The sequence below is a fragment of the Pseudophryne corroboree genome (assembly GCF_028390025.1).
Source record: "Pseudophryne corroboree isolate aPseCor3 chromosome 3 unlocalized genomic scaffold, aPseCor3.hap2 SUPER_3_unloc_23, whole genome shotgun sequence".
Taxonomy (NCBI): Eukaryota; Metazoa; Chordata; class Amphibia; order Anura; family Myobatrachidae; genus Pseudophryne; species Pseudophryne corroboree.
This window is the reverse complement of record NW_026967512.1, coordinates 1,308,529-1,332,968: the sequence shown is the minus strand read 5'-3', so window position 1 is coordinate 1,332,968 and position 24,440 is coordinate 1,308,529. Positions and strand designations below refer to the sequence as shown.

The following is a 24,440-nucleotide window of genomic DNA, read 5'->3' as shown; positions in this document are numbered from 1 at the left end:
TATCTATCCCATCTATCTAGCTCTCTATCCCATCTATCTATCCCATCTATCTAGCTCTCTATCCCATCTATCTAGCTCTCTATCCCATCTATCTAGCTCTCTATCCCATCTATCTAGCTCTCTATCCCATCTATCTATCCCATCTATCTAGCTCTCTATCCCATCTATCTATCCCATCTATCTAGCTCTCTATCCCATCTATCTATCCCATCTATCTAGCTCTCTATCCCATCTATCTAGCTCTCTATCCCATCTATCTATCCCATCTATCTAGCTCTCTATCCCATCTATCTATCCCATCTATCTAGCTCTCTATCCCATCTATCTATCCCATCTATCTAGCTCTCTATCCCATCTATCTATCCCATCTATCTAGCTCTCTATCCCATCTATCTATCCCATCTATCTAGCTCTCTATCCCATCTATCTATCCCATCTATCTAGCTCTCTATCCCATCTATCTATCCCATCTATCTAGCTCTCTATCCCATCTCTCTATCCCATCTATCTAGCTCTCTATCCCATCTCTCTATCCCATCTCTCTATCCCATCTCTCTATCCCATCTCTCTATCCCATCTATCTAGCTCTCTATCCCATCTCTCTATCCCATCTCTCTATCCCATCTCTCTATCCCATCTCTCTATCCCATCTCTCTATCCCATCTCTCTATCCCATCTCTCTATCCCATCTCTCTATCCCATCTCTCTATCCCATCTCTCTATCCCATCTCTCTATCCCATCTCTCTATCCCATCTATCTAGCTCTCTATCCCATCTATCTAGCTCTCTATCCCATCTATCTATCCCATCTATCTAGCTCTCTATCCCATCTATCTAGCTCTCTATCCCATCTATCTAGCTCTCTATCCCATCTATCTATCCCATCTATCTAGCTCTCTATCCCATCTATCTATCCCATCTATCTAGCTCTCTATCCCATCTATCTATCCCATCTATCTAGCTCTCTATCCCATCTATCTATCCCATCTATCTAGCTCTCTATCCCATCTATCTAGCTCTCTATCCCATCTATCTATCCCATCTATCTAGCTCTCTATCCCATCTATCTATCCCATCTATCTAGCTCTCTATCCCATCTATCTATCCCATCTATCTAGCTCTCTATCCCATCTATCTATCCCATCTATCTAGCTCTCTATCCCATCTATCTATCCCATCTATCTAGCTCTCTATCTAGCTCTCTATCCCATCTATCTAGCTCTCTATCCCATCTATCTATCCCATCTATCTAGCTCTCTATCCCATCTATCTATCCCATCTATCTAGCTCTCTATCCCATCTATCTATCCCATCTATCTAGCTCTCTATCCCATCTATCTATCCCATCTATCTAGCTCTCTATCCCATCTATCTAGCTCTCTATCCCATCTATCTAGCTCTCTATCCCATCTATCTAGCTCTCTATCCCATCTATCTATCCCATCTATCTAGCTCTCTATCCCATCTATCTATCCCATCTATCTAGCTCTCTATCCCATCTATCTATCCCATCTATCTAGCTCTCTATCCCATCTATCTATCCCATCTATCTAGCTCTCTATCCCATCTATCTATCCCATCTATCTAGCTCTCTATCCCATCTATCTATCCCATCTATCTAGCTCTCTATCCCATCTATCTATCCCATCTATCTAGCTCTCTATCCCATCTATCTAGCTCTCTATCTAGCTCTCTATCCCATCTATCTATCCCATCTATCTAGCTCTCTATCCCATCTATCTATCCCATCTATCTATCCCATCTATCTAGCTCTCTATCCCATCTATCTATCCCATCTATCTAGCTCTCTATCCCATCTATCTATCCCATCTATCTAGCTCTCTATCCCATCTATCTATCCCATCTATCTAGCTCTCTATCCCATCTATCTATCCCATCTATCTAGCTCTCTATCCCATCTATCTAGCTCTCTATCTAGCTCTCTATCCCATCTATCTATCCCATCTATCTAGCTCTCTATCCCATCTATCTATCCCATCTATCTAGCTCTCTATCCCATCTATCTATCCCATCTATCCCAGCTCTCTATCCCATCTATCTATCCCATCTATCTATCCCATCTATCTAGCTCTCTATCCCATCTATCTATCCCATCTATCTAGCTCTCTATCCCATCTATCTATCCCATCTATCTAGCTCTCTATCCCATCTATCTATCCCATCTATCTAGCTCTCTATCCCATCTATCTATCCCATCTATCTAGCTCTCTATCTAGCTCTCTATCCCATCTATCTAGCTCTCTATCCCATCTATCTATCCCATCTATCTAGCTCTCTATCCCATCTATCTATCCCATCTATCTAGCTCTCTATCCCATCTATCTATCCCATCTATCTAGCTCTCTATCCCATCTATCTATCCCATCTATCTAGCTCTCTATCCCATCTATCTATCCCATCTATCTAGCTCTCTATCCCATCTATCTATCCCATCTATCTAGCTCTCTATCCCATCTATCTATCCCATCTATCTAGCTCTCTATCCCATCTATCTATCCCATCTATCTAGCTCTCTATCCCATCTATCTATCCCATCTATCTAGCTCTCTATCCCATCTATCTATCCCATCTATCTAGCTCTCTATCCCATCTATCTATCCCATCTATCTAGCTCTCTATCCCATCTATCTATCCCATCTATCTAGCTCTCTATCCCATCTATCTATCCCATCTATCTAGCTCTCTATCCCATCTATCTATCCCATCTATCTAGCTCTCTATCCCATCTATCTATCCCATCTATCTAGCTCTCTATCCCATCTATCTATCCCATCTATCTAGCTCTCTATCCCATCTATCTATCCCATCTATCTAGCTCTCTATCCCATCTATCTATCCCATCTATCTAGCTCTCTATCCCATCTATCTATCCCATCTATCTAGCTCTCTATCCCATCTATCTATCCCATCTATCTAGCTCTCTATCCCATCTATCTATCCCATCTATCTAGCTCTCTATCCCATCTATCTATCCCATCTATCTAGCTCTCTATCCCATCTATCTATCCCATCTATCTAGCTCTCTATCCCATCTATCTATCCCATCTATCTAGCTCTCTATCCCATCTATCTATCCCATCTATCTAGCTCTCTATCCCATCTATCTATCCCATCTATCTAGCTCTCTATCCCATCTATCTATCCCATCTATCTAGCTCTCTATCCCATCTATCTATCCCATCTATCTAGCTCTCTATCCCATCTATCTATCCCATCTATCTAGCTCTCTATCCCATCTCTCTATCCCATCTATCTAGCTCTCTATCCCATCTCTCTATCCCATCTATCTAGCTCTCTATCCCATCTCTCTATCCCATCTATCTAGCTCTCTATCCCATCTCTCTATCCCATCTATCTAGCTCTCTATCCCATCTCTCTATCCCATCTATCTAGCTCTCTATCCCATCTCTCTATCCCATCTATCTAGCTCTCTATCCCATCTCTCTATCCCATCTATCTAGCTCTCTATCCCATCTCTCTATCCCATCTATCTAGCTCTCTATCCCATCTCTCTATCCCATCTATCTAGCTCTCTATCCCATCTCTCTATCCCATCTATCTAGCTCTCTATCCCATCTCTCTATCCCATCTATCTAGCTCTCTATCCCATCTCTCTATCCCATCTATCTAGCTCTCTATCCCATCTCTCTATCCCATCTATCTAGCTCTCTATCCCATCTCTCTATCCCATCTATCTAGCTCTCTATCCCATCTCTCTATCCCATCTATCTAGCTCTCTATCCCATCTCTCTATCCCATCTATCTAGCTCTCTATCCCATCTCTCTATCCCATCTATCTAGCTCTCTATCCCATCTCTCTATCCCATCTATCTAGCTCTCTATCCCATCTCTCTATCCCATCTATCTAGCTCTCTATCCCATCTCTCTATCCCATCTATCTAGCTCTCTATCCCATCTCTCTATCCCATCTATCTAGCTCTCTATCCCATCTCTCTATCCCATCTATCTAGCTCTCTATCCCATCTCTCTATCCCATCTATCTAGCTCTCTATCCCATCTCTCTATCCCATCTATCTAGCTCTCTATCCCATCTCTCTATCCCATCTATCTAGCTCTCTATCCCATCTCTCTATCCCATCTATCTAGCTCTCTATCCCATCTCTCTATCCCATCTATCTAGCTCTCTATCCCATCTCTCTATCCCATCTATCTAGCTCTCTATCCCATCTCTCTATCCCATCTATCTAGCTCTCTATCCCATCTCTCTATCCCATCTATCTAGCTCTCTATCCCATCTCTCTATCCCATCTATCTAGCTCTCTATCCCATCTCTCTATCCCATCTCTCTATCCCATCTATCCCATCTCTCTATCCCATCTCTCTATCCCATCTATCCCATCTCTCTATCCCATCTATCTATCCCCCTCCAGCTGTTGAGAAACTACACATCCCAGCATGCCCTGACACAGCTTTAGAATTCTCTGACAGCAAAACTGTGTCAGGGCATGCTGGGATATGTAGTTTCACAGCAGCTGGAGGGCAGCAGTTTGGACATGCCTGGTGTAGGCTGTTGGATTCCCCCAGTACTTTCCCCCCAAAATGGAATGCCTTCCTCTCTAGCCTCCCACATGGAAGTATCATGGGGAGAAAGAGGAGCAGCTCAGCTTTAAAACAAGCTGAGTGGTTTTCTGGAGCTCCATAGGGATCACCGTCGGTGGGCAGGAAACCCTGACCGGGGTTCTAGGCTGCCCATCTCTGGAGCCCAATTTTAGGCTGGAGATGGTGAGCTGGGTACCTGGGCAGATTCCTGGAAGTAGTTTAGATGGGAAAACTTCCCCCAGCCTAGACTGAGCGTCACCAGGGCGGATACTAACCCCCCAGGATGGGACGGTCAAAGGAGAGTGACTACTCCCCACCGTCCATAGAGGACAATGGTAGCTGTGCATGTGGCCAAGGCATGCACATCACATGGATAAACAATGGTTGAGAATAGCATGGTGGACTTACCCCCTGTGGTATGTATATTAGAGTAAGATAAAAAGAGGAGGCCTATGAGCATCCAGAGGTATTATACCATTTTCACTCTGCTGTAAACATCTTGCTGTATTCTTGTTGCCCCTAGCAATAGGGAAGTCTTTTTTAAGACTGGGTGAATAAACATCTGCCTCAAGACGACTGCTTCATCTTGTGATCTGCAGAGCTATACCAAACATAGTTCTGTTTTCTGGCTGTCCAGGGTGCACTCAGCGTCTCCAAGCTCTGCCTCCCGCCAGCTACCGTGCAGAGTCCTAGTCCAGCCACTAGTGATTCGTCAACACCACACAGGTGTGGTTAGCGTGTCGATGCATACAGAGCAGTACCATGGTTCCAGACTCCATGGCAACAAGGAGTCTAGTGGTAACAGTGTAGTACCCGCCCACTGCGCAGTGGGTGGTGTCAGTAGTAGGCGGTTACCGACAGTAAGTGGGAATCCCCTAATTGGCCAGATCCCCTGTGACCTAAACATCCATTCTGTGACTGGGGCGGGACGCGAGGTAGGGCGAGGGTTTTCATAGAGAACCATCCGGTCACAGAAATTGCTAGCATAGCGGTGGGATAATCCTAGGTGGCTTTTCGGTCACCTGATTGGAGAAGCCAAGTTAATAGAGGAGTAACTGCAGCGCAGGAGAAAGCACAAGATGGTGGATTTCAGCGGAATGTCTAAGGACGATCTGTAGATCGTGTATCAGGAGAAGGGTGTGGATATCCCTTTCAACGCATCCAGAAGCATCATGAGGGCGGCACTTGTGAGCTTGGAGATGTCCCTCTGGGCGGAGGTAGAGTGCTAAGGGCGTTGGCATTGAAGATGGTGGCCTACCAGTAGACATTCGTACAGAACCGGTGAGCCCCACAAGCCCCACCCTCTCTCCTAGCAGCAGCTATGTTTCATACCTAGCAGGGTCAGAGGTCCAACGTCTCCGGGGTAGGGGGTTCGACACGGATATCTTAGCAGATCGGCTACTGGAATTTGGAGAAAGAGCAACGGACCAAGAGTGCTTGATCATCACCTCACTTTCCAATACACTGCCGGGCTCCGGTGACTGTGCGCAGCCCGTTCTGCCCCCAGCAGTAGCGGAAGAGCCAGTGCTCCCACCTGAGGCAAAAGCGCCTCCAAGTCAGGTCTCCGGAGCGTGCAGGAAAGACTGGGCACACGTAGTCCCAGAATACAGCCTGTGGCTTCAGCTGCGTCACTAGGCTGCAGCAGTGAACGGTGCCCAGACTGAGCGGAGTGAGCGGCTTTAGGGCAGGAGGAGTGGGGGACTTAATAGATTGGGTCTTGGTCCCAGCGGTGGCTGAGAGCTTTTAGGTAGGGTAGATAAGAAGCCACTTAGTGAGGAGAGCTCCAGAAAGCACGTCTGGATAGTCCACGCCCCTCTTATTTATTATATTATATAATAACCGGGGTGACAGGTGTGGTACATCCCTGCAAAGGCAGATCCAATCTCTTTCTCATCAGACTCTGCTGTCTTCCCTGCACTCTCACTCAGATGTTCACTGCTGCCAGTAGCACACATATGAGAAGCAGAAGTATGGCGGCAGCTGTATAGATTCTGATATGTTATTATCTATATCATACCGTACACACATCTTCCTTATTACTATTGAGAGTAGAGGTACAGTAAGACACTGATGATGGGGGTGTAACAATGGATTATAACCTAGCAGATGATGATTGCAGTGTATTATATGGTGTATTGCATGTAAAATACCTTGTTCCACACCTACTCTGCTGTAGCAATATACCTTATATAAGGGTGAGTAACACATGTACAGGTTTACCAATGCTTCCAGGAGTAACGTTAGGAGACATTATTATAAAGCCTTCATTAAATGTTATGTTTTAATACACACATTTACTATTAAGTGTCCCAAAATGTAATTTTCTCCTATTGTTTACAAGATTAATATTGTTACAGAAAATGTCACATTCCCATAATGTATTTTATTTCCAGCAGATGGACCCACAAGCAGGAATATCTCAGAAGGACATCTCATGTTATCCCCGGATTGTGACATAAAAGATAATGACAGCAGACAGGATTCTCCAGGAGATAATCCCATTACCCCAATTATACATCCAGCTCTATCAGCTGATCCCTCTGATCCTGGGAAATGTTCTCCTGATCACTCTGATATTGGTGCATCTGTTACAGCTCTGAGAGTAGATACAGTGTTTCCCTGTTCTATAGATGCCAAATGTTTTACACAGAACACAAAGCTTATTACCCATCTGGCAGCTAAGGCAGGTGAGAAGCCACTGATATGTTCTGAGTGTGGGAAATGTTTTACCTGCAAATCACAACTTGTTTCACATCAGTGCAGTCACAAAGGTCAGAAGCCATTTCCATGTTCTGAGTGTGGGAAATGTTTTACAGAGAAATCACATCTTGTTACACATCAGAGACGTCACACAGGTGAGAACCTATTACCATGTTCTGAGTGTGGGAAATGTTTTGCCCGGAAATCAGAACTTGTTAGACATCAGCGAAGTCACACAGGTGAGAAGCCATTTTCTTGCTCGGAGTGTGGGAAATGTTTTGCCCAGAAATCAAAACTTGTTATACATCAGCGAAGTCACACAGGTGAGAAGCCATTTTCTTGCTCGGAGTGTGGGAAATGTTTTGCCCAGAAATCAAAACTTGTTAGACATCAGCGAAGTCACACGGGTGAGAATCCAATTTCTTGCACTGAGTGTGGGAAATGTTTTACACGGAAATCACAACTTGTTAAACATCAGAGAAGTCACACAGGTGAGAAGCCATTTGCATGTTCTGAGTGTGGGAAATGTTTTACAGAGAAATCACATCTTGTTACACATCAGAGACGTCACACAGGTGAGAACCTATTACCATGTTCTGAGTGTGGGAAATGTTTTACACTGAAATCACATCTTGTTACACATCAGCGAAATCACACTGGTGAAAAGCCATTTCCATGTTCTGAGTGCGGGAAATGTTTCACCCGGAAATCACAACTTGTTAAACATCAGCGAAGTCACACAGGTGAGACTCCATTTCCATGTTCTGAGTGTGGGAAATGTTTTACATACAAATCACTTCTTGTAATACATAAGAGAATACATACAGGTGAGAAACCATATTCCTGTTCTGAGTGTGGGAAATGTTTTACATACAAATCAACTCTTGATGCACATAAGAGAAGTCACACAGGTATATCACCATTTCCATGTTCTGAGTGTGGGAAATATTTTGCACAGAAATCACAACTTGCTAGACATCAAAGAATTCACACAGGTGAGAGGCCATTTCCATGTTCTGACTGTGGAAAATGTTTTGCACAGAAATCACATCTTTTTGCACATCAGCAAAGTCACACAGCTGAGAAGCCATTTCCATGTCATGAGTGTGGGAAATGTTTTACACACAAATCAGATCTGGTTAGTCATAACAAAAGTCACACAGGTGAGAAGGCATTTTCTTGCTCTGAGTGTGGGAAATGTTTTGCCCGGAAATCAGAACTTGTTATACATCAGCGAAGTCACACAGGTGAGAAGCCATTTTCTTGCTCGGAGTGTGGGAAATGTTTTGCACACAAATCAGATCTTGTTAGTCATAACCGAAGTCACACGGGTGAGAATCCAATTTCTTGCACTGAGTGTGGGAAATGTTTTACACGGAAATCACAACTTGTTAAACATCAGAGAAGTCACACAGGTGAGAAGCCATTTGCATGTTCTGAGTGTGAGAAATGTTTTGCACACAAATCAGATCTTGTTATACATCACAGAAGTCACACAGGTGAGAAGCCATTTTTTTGCTCTGAGTGTGGGAAATGTTTTACACAGAAATCACATCTTGTTAGACATCAGCAAAGTCACACAGGTGAGAATCCATTTCCATGCTCTGAGTGTGGGAAAGGTTTTGCACACAAATCAGCTCTTGTTATACATCACAGAAATCACACAGGTGAGAAGCCATTTCAATGTTCTGAGTGTGGGAAATGTTTTACACAGAAATCACAACTTGTTACACACCAGAGAAGACACACAGGTGAGAAGCCATTTTAATCTTCTGGAGTATACTTATCATTGCCATGTGTTGTTCTTCAAGGTTCTTATCATCTCCTATACTTTTTGCAATACACATGTTACCACAGTGTGAAATAATCAGGTGTCATGCCCTCATCTACCACTGCTATGCAGATGACCTGTCTTTTGCTCTGGGTACTGAGAACCCAGCACCAATCCTAAATGTCTAGCTGAGCTCCAGGTGTGGGTGATGCCAGTTCGCTGTGACTCAGTGCTGGTGAAACAGGTCCTTATGATAGAAGCTCACCAACAAAGGGCAGGGCTACAGCTCAGCTTTGCTACCAGCCAGACTTACGCTTGGGGGTTCAGAATTACAAAATGCTGGTCATGTGCAGAATATTAGTGTCCTGGATGGTGGAGTGACACCATTAGACATCCGGTATCAGCCAGAATCAGATCCTCATATGTGGACCATAGCCAGACTCCAGCACTTAATTCCCTCAGAAGATCTACCTGATGTCGTACATGCACTTGTATCATCTCATATAGACTACTGCAATGTCATCTACCTGGGTCTCCCAGCAGAAGAATTGCACCAGTTGTAGCATGTACAGAATGCAGCAGCCAGGCTGTTACCTAACTAGCCCGTTCCTGCCACATAACACCCATTCTCTGGTCCCTGCACCGGCTGCCTGTAAGATGGTGACTGGGCCTAATTCAGGTTGGATCGCAGTGTGTGATCCAAATGGAATTCTGAAAAAGTTGCGGGCGCATCCACTGCACCCATCCTGTGCATGCGCCCGCATTTTCTGCGGAGGGGCCACAGAAAATGTGATTGCCTGTCAGGCAGAGGCGGTCACGAGGGTTGGTGGGCAATGCTCCATTTCCAGGGAGGTGCGAATCGGTGCGGGGGCAGTGTAGCGCGAACAGAGGGCAAAGGCGGACAAACGGACATCATCATGGTGGCTTTGTGACATGCAGCCGCTGTATTCGAGAAGAATGCGTCGGGCCTCCTGCGGGCGCAACTGAGCTGCAGCAGGAGGCTTCACTAACTTCTACGATGAAGCAGAAATTGTGAGGCAATCGCATTTTCTGCTTCATCAGGGGGGAGGCGGCGGTCAGCATGCTGGGTGGCCTTGCCCTGTGATGGGCGGCCCCTAGCGCGCTAGGAAAAGGATTGCTAATTCTGCTAAATAGCAGCATCTGCAATCCTTACTGAATTAGACCAGCTATTAAATAATCTTACTGACTCTCCCAGCCTTGCATGACCACGGTACCAGAAGCAGCTTCTGCCTCCGTACTGCCCAAGCTTCTTCCATCTGTTGATGAAGGACTTAGCAGTACCATAGATTCCCAAGCAGTGCTTAGATGTCGGGGAGACAGGGTGGGTGGCAGTAGTGCAGTAGCGGGGGCTGCTGTAGGCAGTGTCTATGTGAGTAAACGTCCCCAAGCAGCGCTGAGGTGTCAGAGCAGGGAGACAGGGTGGGTGGTAGTGGAGTCATGGGGTGGATGGCAGTAGTGGGGGGAGACAAGGGGTGAATGGCAGTAGTGGGGGTAGACACGGGGTGAATGGCAGTAGTGGGGGGAGAGACACGGGGTGGATGGCAGTAGGGGGGAGACAGGATGGGTGGCAGTAGGTAGGGAGACAAGGTGGGTAGCAGTAGTGGGGGGAGACAGGGTGGGTGGCAGTGGTGGGGGAGACACAGGGTGGATGGCAGTACTGGGGGGAGACAAGGTGGGTAGCAGTAGTGGGGGGGAGACAGGACAGTGGCAGTAGTGGGTGGTAGACAGGGCAGGTGGCTGCAGTGTAGTACTAGGGGCTGCTGGAGACAGTAAAGAGGTGTATTGGTCCCACACAGAACCATTTGATAATTAGACTTAATGATGATCATGCTTCCTTATTTCTAGTTAATCCCTTATATGTGTTACTGTTATTTGCTGTGTCAGCCTCTGCGTTCTGTGTAATAATCCTGAAAGTAGTGCTGCTACCGATCTCATATTTGTAGTAACTTGGAAAAGATGAGATATGAGGTGCACTCTAGAAGCTTATAGGGGGTTAATCAGAGATGAACACAGATGTGACATCACGCAGCCCCCCCAGAAAATCGTCCCACCCTGCCCGCGTTCACCCCTCAGGGATGCGACCACAATGTGTGTGTCTGTGTGGCCGCTGTGCATGTGCATTTTGCCACCACCGGGTAAACTGCTGCGGGCCACTATTGCGGCTGGGTCTGAATGACCCCCATAGGCTGTTGTGCAGAGTAAAGTATTTTTTAAGTTTAAAATATAGACAAAAATGTGTATTAAAGATATGAAATAAAGTTGTTTAAAAGCAAAATATTTCCAGTTTAATTTTGGCTATATCGGATTTTGACAGCTCATTTGAATAGTTGGATGATATTACGGGGGAAGGGGGGGGGTCTCTCTATGTAATTAAATAGTTTTATCATTTGTTGGTTTTAAATAAATTATGTCTATTCAAATGTTCTGTTGTTTTTTAACTTTGTGATAAACTGTTTTTAAAATAAACCGATGGACGATAAGTCAGTTGCGCAGTTTCTCAATGTTACGCTACGTGTAGCGCCACTTAGCGTACCTTTTGAGCGGTGTGATGCTCTCGTAACACCTTGGTGAATATATATGGCTCCAGCAATATAACATACTTAAACCTTAGTATAGTGTCGGAAGTGTCCCTGACACTTCGCCAGATTTACAAAATAACTTAGTCGAGACAGATAGGTAAATTAGGATTAGAGGTCCAACCCAATAACCATATATATTAGTCCCTAGCGGACACAAAGGGATAACAATGCTGCACTGTAGCAACACAATACAATTCAAGAATACAGTAATACGTACAATAATATACAACAGACGGGAAATAAATGCGAGTACAATTAGCAATACAACTATAACAATACAATAGGATCAGTTACCTTCATACATACGCTGCGCCACCAGATTCCAGGCCTCAGTCGTCTTACAAGATGACCTCTGAGAAAGGTGACTGAAACCTGGGTCAGGTGCGTCCTTTTATACAATGTTCCAATAACAGTACAATGGGGAATGTAAGGTCTTCCATTGGTCCAGGGGCGGGACATATTCAGTACACCGTGGGTCATTGGTCAGCTGGAACACTGAGCGACACCTAATCTTGTGATGTGATTACAGGTTACTTCTGGGCTCCCACCTAAAGACCAGTTCAAACCGACCACAGTATCATACAGTAATATACATGAATCTGGTATTGCTAATAACTTGTTGCCGCAATATGTGACAATATCCTCGCAACCACCGAATTATTACTTATGTGACCCTGAACAATTTCATCCCATACACGATGTCCTTACACGGTGTCCTTAATATTTAATGGAACAATACCTATATATATATATATATATATATATATATATATAGGATGGTGATGAAGGCGGCACTCAAGCAGGCATAAACAGCGGTAAAGTATATGTCAGTTTATTCCAACATGTTTCGGGGTAAAGTCCCCCGTCCTCAGGGTCATCATAACAAAACTGAACAAAACACCATACATATATACCCCCCATTGCAATTACCATTAGGGCTCAAATCCTACTCACCTGTCACACGCCGCTCTGACCCGCCGGCCGCTCAGCAGCACTTCCTGGTTGCTCAGCAGTGACGTCATTGGGACGCGCCCCCGTCCTGTAACCATGGGGACCGCCGGGCACGATCTCTGTACACTGGTGATGCGGCTGGGAACTCCACGCTGCCGGCCCGTGACGCTGTCAGGCAACAATGATACAGGGAGGTGTCTAGGCAACAACAGAAACAAAACAAACAAAACAACGTTAACACATATAGTGCTATACCACAACCAAAAAAAAAAATATTATCCCACCCCCACCTGTCAGAGGTTAAATAGCGCATCAATAACATTGCTGTATACTTGAAAAGAGCAAAATTGCAGAATAACCAGAGAATAGAAACATAATCTCCAACAGAGCTCATAGCTACGTTACTGATCAATCTAAAGGATTGCCATATGGTTACTATATAACATTATAGTGCCTCACATAAAGCAGTTTAATCCCAGATTTTCATTGAGGCCACGCGGTGATAGCGTATCTAGTTTAAAAATCCACCTAGATTCTCTTTGTAGTAGGATTCTATCACGGTCACCCCCTCTGAGGTTTCTGGGAACATGGTCAATCAACATTGCCCTAATACTAGGTATCCCATGTTTGTGCAGCAGACAATGTCGTGCAAACGGTTGGTCACTATTGCCCTTTTCAAAAGCTTTTTTTATAGCACTTCTATGTAGTGCCATTCGCTCACGAAACTGGCGAATGGTTTTACCTACATAGGCTAAGCCACATGGGCATATTAATAGATACACTACATGTGTGGATGTGCAAGTTAGGCGATGGCGAATAGGCAGCTTCTTGCCAGTATGGGGATGGTTAAAGGTACTACCTGTCATAAGGGTGTTACATGTGGCACACCCCAAACATCTGAAACACCCTAGTTTAGTTCTCAGGAAATGTGTTTCTCTAACGTCCTAGTGGATGCTGGGGACTCCGTCAGGACCATGGGGAATAGCGGGCTCCGCAGGAGACAGGGCACATCTAAAAAGCCTTTTAGGTCACATGGTGTGTACTGGCTCCTCCTCCTATGACCCTCCTCCAAGCTTCAGTTAGGTTTCTGTGCCCGTCCGAGTAGGGTGCAACCTGGATGGCTCTCTTATAGAGCTGTTTAGAAAAGTCTTTTTTAGGTTAAAACTAATCAGTGATTCCTGCTGGCGACAGGATCACTGCAACGTGGGACTTAGGGGAGAGACTTGCAACTCACCTGCGTGCAGGAGGATTGAAGTCTTAGGCTACTGGACACTGAGCTCCAGAGGGAATCGGAACACAGGTCAGCCTGGGGTTCGTCCCGGAGCCGCGCCGCCGATCCCCCTTACAGACGCTGAAGACGGCGGAGACGGAGGTCCGGTGACAGGCGGCAGAAGGCTTCTCAGTCTTCATAGAGGTAGCGCACAGCACTGCAGCTGTGCGCCATTGTTGTCTCACAGGCTCACTGACACGGTCACGGAGGGTGCAGGGCGCTGCTGGGGGCGCCCTGGGCAGCAATATAAATACCTAATTTGGCAAAAGAAATACACCACATATAGCCATTAAGGCTATATGTATGTATTTTAACCCAGGCCAGTATTAAAGAAACCGGGAGGAAAAGCCCGCCGAGAAAGGGGCGGAGCTTATTCTCCTCAGCACACAGGCGCCATTTTCCTGCCCAGCTCCGCTGGTGAGGAAGGCTCCCACTCTCCCCTGCACTGCACTACAGAAACAGGGTTAAAGAGAAGGGGGGCATAAATTGGCGATATATATATATATATATTAAGAGCGCATATATAGAAACAACACCTTCTAGGGTTGTTATATACATTATAGCGCTTTTGGTGTGTGCTGGCAAACTCTCCCTCTGTCTCCCCAAAGGGCTAGTGGGTCCTGTCCTCTATCAAAGCATTCCCTGTGTGTGTGCTGTAGGTCGGTACGTGTGTGTCGACATGTATGAGGAAAATGTTGGTGAGGAGACGGAGCAAATTGCCTGTAATGGTGATGTCACTCTCTAGGGAGTCGACACCGGAATGGATGGCTTACTTATGGAATTACGTCATAATGTCAACACGCTGCAAGCCGGTTGACGACATGAGACAGCCGGCGGACAAATTAGTATCGGTCCAGGCGTCTCAGACACCGTCAGGGGCTTGTAAAAACGCCCAATTACCTCAGTCGGTCGACAGACACTGACACGGACACTGACCCCAGTGTCGACGGTGAAGAAACAAACGTATTTTTCCTTTAGGGCCACAAGTTACATGTTAAGGGCAATGAAGGAGGTGTTACATATTTCTGATACCACAAGTACCACAAATAAGGGTATTTTGTAGGGTGGGAATAAACTACTTGTAGTTTTGCCTGAATCAGATAAATTAAATGAAGTGTGTGATGATACGTGGGGTTCCTCCGATAGAAAGTTATGGGCGGTATACCCTTTCCCGCCAAAAGTAAGGGCGAGTTGGAAAACACACCTTAGGGTGGATAAGGCGCTCACACGCTTATAAAAACATGGCGTTACCGTTTCCAGATACGGCCGCCCTCAAGGAGCCAGCTGATAGGAAGCTGGAAAAATATCATAACAGTATATACACACATACTGGTGTTATACTACGACCAGCAATCGCCTCAGCCTGGATGTGCAGCGCTGAGGGGGCTTGGTCGGATTTCCTGACTGAAAATTTTGATACCCTTGACAGGGACAAGATTTTATTGACTATAGAGCATTTTAAGGATGCATTTCTATATATGCGTGATGCGCAGAGGCATATTTGCATTCTGGCATCAAGAGTAAATGTGATGTACATATCTGCCAGACGAAGACACGATAGTGGTCAGGTGAGGCAGATTCCAGACGGCATATGGAAGTATTGCTGTATAAAGGGGCGGTCCATTGGACCTGGTGGCCATGGCAACAGCTGAAAAATCCACCTTTTGTTACCCCGAGTCAAATATCGGTAGAAAAGGACACAGTCTTTTCAGTCTCAGTCCTTTCGTCCCCATACGGGCAGGCGGGCAAAGGCCAGTCATATCTGCCCAGGGGTAGAGGAAAGGGAAGAAGACTGCAGCAAGCAGCCCATTCCCGGGAACAGAAGCCCTTCACAGCTTCTGCCAAGTCCGCAGCATAACGCTGGGGCCGTACAAGCGGACTCAGGTGCGGTAGGGGGTCATCTCAAGAGTTTCAGAATCACTCGCAAGGGAACTCCGGGATCCTACATGTAGTATCCCAGGTGTACATTGGAAATTCGAGACGTCTCCCCCTCACACAATTCACAGGCTGTATTCCCAGCAGGTGATAATCAAAGTACCCCTCTTACAACAAGGAAGGGGGTAGTATTCCACACTATATTGTGGTACTGAAGCCAACCGGCTCGGTGAGATCTGAAATATTTGAACACTTACATACAAGCGTTCAAATCAAGATGGAGTCACTCGGAGCAGTGATAGCGAACCAGGAAGAAGGGGACGATATGGTGTCACTGGATATCAGGGACGCTTACATACAGGTCCAAATTTGCCCTTCTCACCAAGGGTACTTCAGGTTCCTGGTACAGAACTGTCACTATCAGTTCAGACGCTGCCGTTTGGATTGTCCACGGCGCCCCGGGTCTTTACCAAGGTAATGGCCGGAATGATGATTTTTCTTAAAAGAAACATGGACGCTTTCCTGATAAGGGCAAGGTCCAGAGAACAGTTGGAGGTCGGAGTAGCACTATCTTAAGTAGTTCTACGACAGCACGAACGGATTCTAAATATTCCAAAATCGCAGCTTTTTCCGACGACACGTCTACTGTTCCTAGGGATGATTCTGGACACAGTCCAGAAAAACGTGTTTCTCCCAGTGGAGAAAGCCAGGGAGTTATCCGAGCTAATCGGGATCCTCCTAAAACCAGGAAAAGTGTCAGTGCATCATTGCACAAGAGTCCTGGTAAAAATGGTGGCTTATTACGAAGCAATTCCATTCGGCAGATTTCCCGCAAGAACACTTCAGTGGGATCTGCTGGACAAATGGTCCGGATCGCATCCTCAGATGCATCAGCGGATAACCCTATATCCAAGGACAAGGGTGTCTCTCCTGTGGTGATTACAGAGTGCTCATCGTCTAGAGGGCCGCAGATTCGGCATTCAGGATTGGATGCCGGTGACCACGGAGGCCAGCCTGAGAGGCTGGGGAACAGTCACACAGAAAAAAAAAAAAAAAAAATTTCCAAGGAAGTGTGATTAAGTCTGGAGAATTCTCTCCGCATAAATAAGCTTAGAGCAAATTTATAATGCTCTAAACTTAGCAAGACCTCTGCTTCAAGGTCAGCCGGTATTGATCCAGTGGGATAACATCACGGCAGTCGCCCACGTAAACAGAAAGGGCGGCACAAGAAGCAGGAGGGCAGTGACAAAACTGCAAGGATTTTTCGCTAGGCGGAAAATCATGTGATAGCACTGTCAGCAGTGTTCTTTCCGGGAGTGGACGACTGGGAAGCAGACTTCCTCAGCAGGCATTACCTCCACCCGGGAGAGTGGAAACTTCATAGGGAAGTTTTTCAGCATGATTGTGGACCGTTGGCAAAGACCAAAGGTGGACATGATGGCGTCCCGCCCGAACAAAAAACGGGACAGGTATTCCGCCAGGTCTTGAGACCTTCAGGCGATAGCTGTGGATGTTCGGGTAACACCGTGGGTGTACCAGTCAGTGTATGTGTTCCCTCCTCTGTTTCTCATAACCAAGGTATTGAGAATTATAAGACATAGAGGAGTATGAACTATACTAGTGGCTCCGGATTGGCCAAGAGGGACTTGGTACCCGGAACTTCAAGAGATGCTCACAGAGGACTAAGGGCCTGGGGAGCTAAGAAGGGACTTGCTTCAGCAAGTACCATGTATATTCCAAGACTTACCGCGGCTGCGTGTGACGGCATGGCGGTTGAATGCCGGATCCTGAAGGGAAAAGGCATTCCATAAGAGGTCATACCTACCCTGGTCAAAGCCAGGAAGGAGGTGACCGCACAACGTCATCACCACATGTGGTGAAAATATGTTGCGTGGGTGAGGCCAGGAAGGCTCCACGAAGGAAATTCAACTAGGTCGATTTCTACACTTCCTGAAAACAGGAGTGTTTTGAGCCTCAAATTGGGGTTCATTAAGATTTAAATTTCGGCCCTGTAGATTTTCTTCCAGAAAGAATTGACTTCAGTTCCTGAAGTCCAGATTGTAAAGGGTGTATTGCATATACAGCTCTTTTGTGCCTCTAGGGGCACCGTGAGATCTCAACATAGTGTTGGGATTCCTTATATTCATATTGGTTTGAACCGCTCAAATCTGTGGATTTGAAATATCTCACATGGAAAGTGACCATGCTGTTGACCAATATCTCACATGGAAAGTGACCATGTTGTTAGTCCTGGCCTCGGCCAGGCGATTGTCAGAATGGGCGGCTTTGTCTTACAAAAGCCCATATTAAAAATTTTCCATTTGAACAGGGCAGAACTGGGTCTCGTCTCCAGTTTCTTCCTAAAGGGGTGTCAGCGTTTTCACCTGAAACAACCTATTGTGGTGCCTGCGGCTACTAGGGACTTGGAGGACTCCAAATTACTAGACGTTGTCAGGGCCCTAAAAATATATATATATATATATATATATATATATATATATATATAGATAGTTAGGACGGCTGGTGTCAGAAAGTCTGACTTGCTGTTTATATTGTATGCACCCAACAAGCTGGGTGCTCCTGCTTAAGCAGTCTATTGCACGCTAGATTTGTAGTACAATTCAGCTTGCACATTCTGTGGCAGGCCTGCCACAGCTGAAATATGTAGATGCCCATTCCACAAGGAAGGTGGCCTCATCCTGGGCGGCTGCCCGAGGAGTCTCGGCATTATAACTTTGCCGAGCAGCTACGTGGTCAGGGGAGAACACGTTTGTAAAATTTTACAAATTTGATACTCTGGCTAAAGAGGACCTGGAGTTCTCTCATTCGGTGCTGCAGAGTCATCCGCACTCTCCCGCCCGTTTGGGAGCTTTGGTATAATCCCCATGGTCCTGACGGAGTCCCCAGCATCCACTAGGACGTTAGAGAAAATAAGATTTTACTTACCGATAAATCTATTTCTCGTAGTCCGTAGTGGATGCTGGGCGCCCATCCCAAGTGCGGATTGTCTGCAATGTTTGTACATAGTTATTGTTACAAAAATCGGGTTATTACTATTGTTGTGAGCCATCTTTTTAGAGGCTACTTCGTGTTTTGTTATCATACTGTTAACTGGGTTCAGATCACAAGTTGTACGGTGTGATTGGTGTGGCTGGTATGAGTCTTACCCGGGATTCAAGATCCTTCCTTATTGTGTACGCTCGTCCGGGCACAGTACCTAACTGAAGCTTGGAGGAGGGTCATAGGGGGAGGAGCCAGTACACACCATGTGACCTAAAAGGCTTTTTAGATGTGCCCTGTCTCCTGCGGAGCCCGCTATTCCCCATGGTCCTGACGGAGTCCCCAGCATCCACTACGGACTACGAGAAATAGATTTATCGGTAAGTAAAATCTTATTTTCCTGTATACCTGTCATTTTAGAGACATCCAGTTTGACTATGTGATCCCCTATATTACGTCCTCTGGTATGACTAGGTAAAAGTGACGTGTTAGCCAAAGATGATAATGACCCCTCAGTCTGAATAATAGGCCACAATGACTTAGCCCTACGTACCCTCCTAGTACTGGCTACCGTATATCTGTTAACCCAAGGAAGTTTGGGGCCACGATTAGAGTGGCTACGGCTCGAGGGACTAAGGGCCTCTGCTCTAGGGATACTAAGGGCCTTTGACCTAGCCTGTTGTAAAATACCATGCGGGTAACCCCGTTCAATAAATTTAGCCTGCATGGCATCCATGGCTAACTCAGTTTCTTGGGGGTCTGACGTGATGCGTCTTACACGCATAAATTGTGAAAATGGTAAACCCTTACGCAATGGGGCCGGGTGAAAACTAGAATGCTCTAACAACATATTCCTGTCAGTTTTCTTGACATACATGGAGGTAGACAACTGTCCCTCCTTGACAGTGATCAATACATCAAGGTAGTTAATGACACAACCGTCTATTGTATACGTAAACTGCACAGGGTGTTTAGTGGCATTATGGTCCTCCCACAGGGCAATCAGATCTTCTCGAGTCCCCAGCCATATAACCAGAAGGTCATCTATATATCTTCTATAGTATAGTACTTGAGACATAATGGCAGGATCAAGGTAAAACATACGTTTCTCCAGCTGGTACATGAAAGCGTTCGCGTACGACGGGGCCACAGCGGACCCCATCGCACACCCCGCTAATTGGAGCAAAAAACGGCCATTAAAGACAAAGTAATTACGGGTAAGTACCTTTTCTAATAGATTTAGAAAAAACTAAATCTCTGGCCCTTGGTAGGAATCATTATCCTCAAGTAAACTCCTAACCGCTTCGATACCTGCTTCATGAGGGATACACGTATACAAGCTGGTAACGTCAGAACTGCATAATGACGTACCCTCAGGTATATTCCCCAGGAGTTGAAGCTCACGTAGTAAGGACGTAGTGTCCTGAAGGTAAGAAGGAAGGGATTGAATGCATGGATTTAAGTATGCGTCAAGGTACACCGACACTGGATGATAGAGCGACCCCCTGGCAGACACAATGGGCCTGCCTGGAGGGTCAACCAGTGTCTTGTGGACCTTGGGCACAGTATAAAATAATGGGGCCTTGGGGTGCTCAATGGTAAGAGCTCGAACCACTTCACTGGAGATGGTACCGGCTATGCTAGCCTGATGTAAAATAGAGTCAAGCTCTGTTTTATAATCTTTGGTGGGGTCCCTAGTGAGTTTTCTATAGACCTTACTGTCATTCAGCTGCCGATCACATTCTCTGACATAATCTTCAAAATTCAGCACAACGATAGCCCCGCCCTTATCCGCCTTACGTATAATAATGTCGGTGCGGGCCGACAAAGCTTTTAAAGTGACCAGTTCGGTTTTAGGTAAATTGGGATAAACCCCATTCGACGAGGGAGTAAGTTCCTCTGCTTCAAGCATACGTAAGAATGTCCGTATAGAAGGATTAAGGCTTGGGGGGTCAAAGTGAGACCGAGGGGCTATTCGTCGCAACTGGGCTGGAACCTCTGGATGCAAATTGTCTACTGTATGGGTGTTAAAATATTCTTGTCGCCTAAGAGATCGTCCCAGACGGTGTACTTCAACTTTCCATTCCAGGGGATCCGCTGGAACTGTGGGGACAAAGGAGAGGCCCTTCACTAACAGTCGATATTCTTGATCAGAAAGAGGGACTGAAGACAGGTTAAACACCAGCTCTTTTAAACTCTGGGTGGTTTTGGTGCGGGCAATTCTTTGATTCTGCCGCGACCTCCGCGTCCTCTCCCTCTTCTTGCGTGGGGGGTGCGGTTGGATCGAGTCCGCACACCCGATGGGCCTTGGCCTAAAGGGAAATTGCCATCTGATTGAGATAAGGACCCAGAGGCTCCTTCTGAGTCGCTGGCTGAGGTACTAGCCCCAAGTTGTTGTTCACGCCTCCTCCGGGGGTTAGACCGCCACTGTTGTTGGTCCCTGGTCGTCCTGGACCCACCCAGCCAAGGGTATACCTCACGTTGCTGATAATCCCTTTGAACAGTGGCTAGTTTCTCTTTCTTGAATCGCACTAGCTCCTGGCGGTATTGCTCTATTTGTGTAGTGAGCTTGGTTACCCATTCATTCTGAGTGTCCAGCTGTAGCGTGGGTTTATGTATTGCCTCAAATTGCTGAATTTGCTCCCGGACCAAGTTGAGCTCCCGTGTCGACTCCTCAACCACTAGTAACAATAGATCCATGGAGCATTTGTTGAGGATTGCTACCCAACGTCTACAGAAGGTAGTGTTGAACCGACCTATAGTGGGGGAGTTGCGGATCCTAAATCCCCTAGGGATTAGATTAGATCGATAATAGTCAGATAAAGAAATGCCGTGGTAGAGAAAATCTACCTCCCTTTGTTTCATTTTCAGCCATTTTCTGTAAAGTTCCTCATTGGTATTGATAATAGGATTGTCATCTAGCCTTTGTCCCACCAGTATGGAGTTGGCTTCAACATCGGAGAAGCTAAGACGTTCACTAGCATCACGCTGGATCAGGTCCAAAGTTGCCTCGCTGGAGATGGTAACTTCCATGGCAAAAGTCTCTGTCGGTACCTGAATTGATGCCCAATTTAACCAACTGGCAGCTGGATGCAGAAGTGGGACGTGCTCAAAAACACCATAAATGGAAGGCTAGCAGAAAGTGGGACTGCAGCCCAGAATGAGAGTCCTGTGTGGTCTGTAAATACGTTGCTGGTGCCTTAGCATGAGAAGACTAGACGAGAACACTGGCACTGACAATGCACCAGCAACTGTCAGTCTGTCTCAAATGTAGATTGCTGTGTACTCGGCACTCACGCATAAGGTAAAAGGTGCTGCGGTGCCCTCCTGGAGGCGAAGACCTCTGGCAATAGGATGGTGATGAAGGCGGCACTCAAGCAGGCATAAACAGCGGTAAAGTATATGTCAGTTTATTCCAACATGTTTCGGGGTAAAGTCCCCCGTCCTCAGGGTCATCATAACAAAACTGAACAAAACACCATACATATATACCCCCCATTGCAATTACCATTAGGGCTCAAATCCTACTCACCTGTCACACGCCGCTCTGACCCGCCGGCCGCTCAGCAGCACTTCCTGGTTGCTCAGCAGTGACGTCATTGGGACGCGCCCCCGTCCTGTAACCATGGGGACCGCCGGGCACGATCTCTGTACACTGGTGATGCGGCTGGGAACTCCACGCTGCCGGCCCGTGACGCTGTCAGGCAACAATGATACAGGGAGGTGTCTAGGCAACAACAGAAACAAAACAAACAAAACAACGTTAACACATATAGTGCTATACCACAACCAAAAAAAAAATTATTATCCCACCCCCACCTGTCAGAGGTTAAATAGCGCATCAATAACATTGCTGTATACTTGAAAAGAGCAAAATTGCAGAATAACCAGAGAATAGAAACATAATCTCCAACAGAGCTCATAGCTACGTTACTGATCAATCTAAAGGATTGCCATATGGTTACTATATAACATTATAGTGCCTCACTTAAAGCAGTTTAATCCCAGATTTTCATTGAGGCCACGCGGTGATAGCGTATCTAGTTTAAAAATCCACCTAGATTCTCTTTGTAGTAGGATTCTATCACGGTCACCCCCTCTGAGGTTTCTGGGAACATGGTCAATCAACATTGCCCTAATACTAGGTATCCCATGTTTGTGCAGCAGACAATGTCGTGCAAACGGTTGGTCACTATTGCCCTTTTCAAAAGCTTTTTTTATAGCACTTCTATGTAGTGCCATTCGCTCACGAAACTGGCGAATGGTTTTACCTACATAGGCTAAGCCACATGGGCATATTAATAGATACACTACATGTGTGGATGTGCAAGTTAGGCGATGGCGAATAGGCAGCTTCTTGCCAGTATGGGGATGGTTAAAGGTACTACTTGTCATAAGGGTGTTACATGTGGCACACCCCAAACATCTGAAACACCCTAGTTTAGTTCTCAGGAAATGTGTTTCCTGTATACCTGTCATTTTAGAGACATCCAGTTTGACTATGTGATCCCCTATATTACGTCCTCTGGTATGACTAGGTAAAAGTGACGTGTTAGCCAAAGATGATAATGACCCCTCAGTCTGAATAATAGGCCACAATGACTTAGCCCTACGTACCCTCCTAGTACTGGCGACCGTATATCTGTTAACCCAAGGAAGTTTGGGGCCACGATTAGAGTGGCTACGGCTCGAGGGACTAAGGGCCTCTGCTCTAGGGATACTAAGGGCCTTTGACCTAGCCTGTTGTAAAATACCATGCGGGTAACCCCGTTCAATAAATTTAGCCTGCATGGCATCCATGGCTAACTCAGTTTCTTGGGGGTCTGACGTGATGCGTCTTACACGCATAAATTGTGAAAATGGTAAACCCTTACGTAATGGGGCCGGGTGAAAACTAGAATGCTCTAACAACATATTCCTGTCAGTTTTCTTGACATACATGGAGGTATACAACTGTCCCTCCTTGACAGTGATCAATACATCAAGGTAGTTAATGACACAACCGTCTATTGTATACGTAAACTGCACAGGGTGTTTAGTGGCATTATGGTCCTCCCACAGGGCAATCAGATCTTCTCGAGTCCCCAGCCATATAACCAGAAGGTCATCTATATATCTTCTATAGTATAGTACTTGAGACATAATGGCAGGATCAAGGTAAAACATACGTTTCTCCAGCTGGTACATGAAAGCGTTCGCGTACGACGGGGCCACAGCGGACCCCATCGCACACCCCGCTAATTGGAGCAAAAAACGGCCATTAAAGACAAAGTAATTACGGGTAAGTACCTTTTCTAATAGATTTAGAAAAAACTAAATCTCTGGCCCTTGGTAGGAATCATTATCCTCAAGTAAACTCCTAACCGCTTCGATACCTGCTTCATGAGGGATACACGTATACAAGCTGGTAACGTCAGAACTGCATAATGACGTACCCTCAGGTATATTCCCCAGGAGTTGAAGCTCACGTAGTAAGGACGTAGTGTCCTGAAGGTAAGAAGGAAGGGATTGAATGCATGGATTTAAGTATGCGTCAAGGTACACCGACACTGGATGATAGAGCGACCCCCTGGCAGACACAATGGGCCTGCCTGGAGGGTCAACCAGTGTCTTGTGGACCTTGGGCACAGTATAAAATAATGGGGCCTTGGGGTGCTCAATGGTAAGAGCTCGAACCACTTCACTGGAGATG

At 46.0% G+C, this 24,440-nt stretch overlaps 2 protein-coding genes across 2 annotated transcripts in view; one reads left to right on the top strand and one right to left on the bottom strand.

Moving 5' to 3' along the window:
• The window catches only part of LOC134983757 (zinc finger protein 585A-like), a 73,964-nt gene extending 63,438 nt beyond the window's left edge, over nucleotides 1-10,526 (top strand). The window contains exon 5 of the mRNA XM_063949398.1: nucleotides 6,978-10,526. Within this exon, the coding sequence (XP_063805468.1) occupies nucleotides 6,978-9,049 (2,072 nt within the window). The 3' untranslated portion in view covers nucleotides 9,050-10,526. The remainder of the gene's footprint in view (nucleotides 1-6,977) is intronic.
• LOC134983761 (zinc finger protein 585A-like) overlaps nucleotides 1-24,440 on the bottom strand; it is a 116,821-nt gene that overhangs the window by 77,055 nt on the left and 15,326 nt on the right. The window lies entirely within an intron of this gene.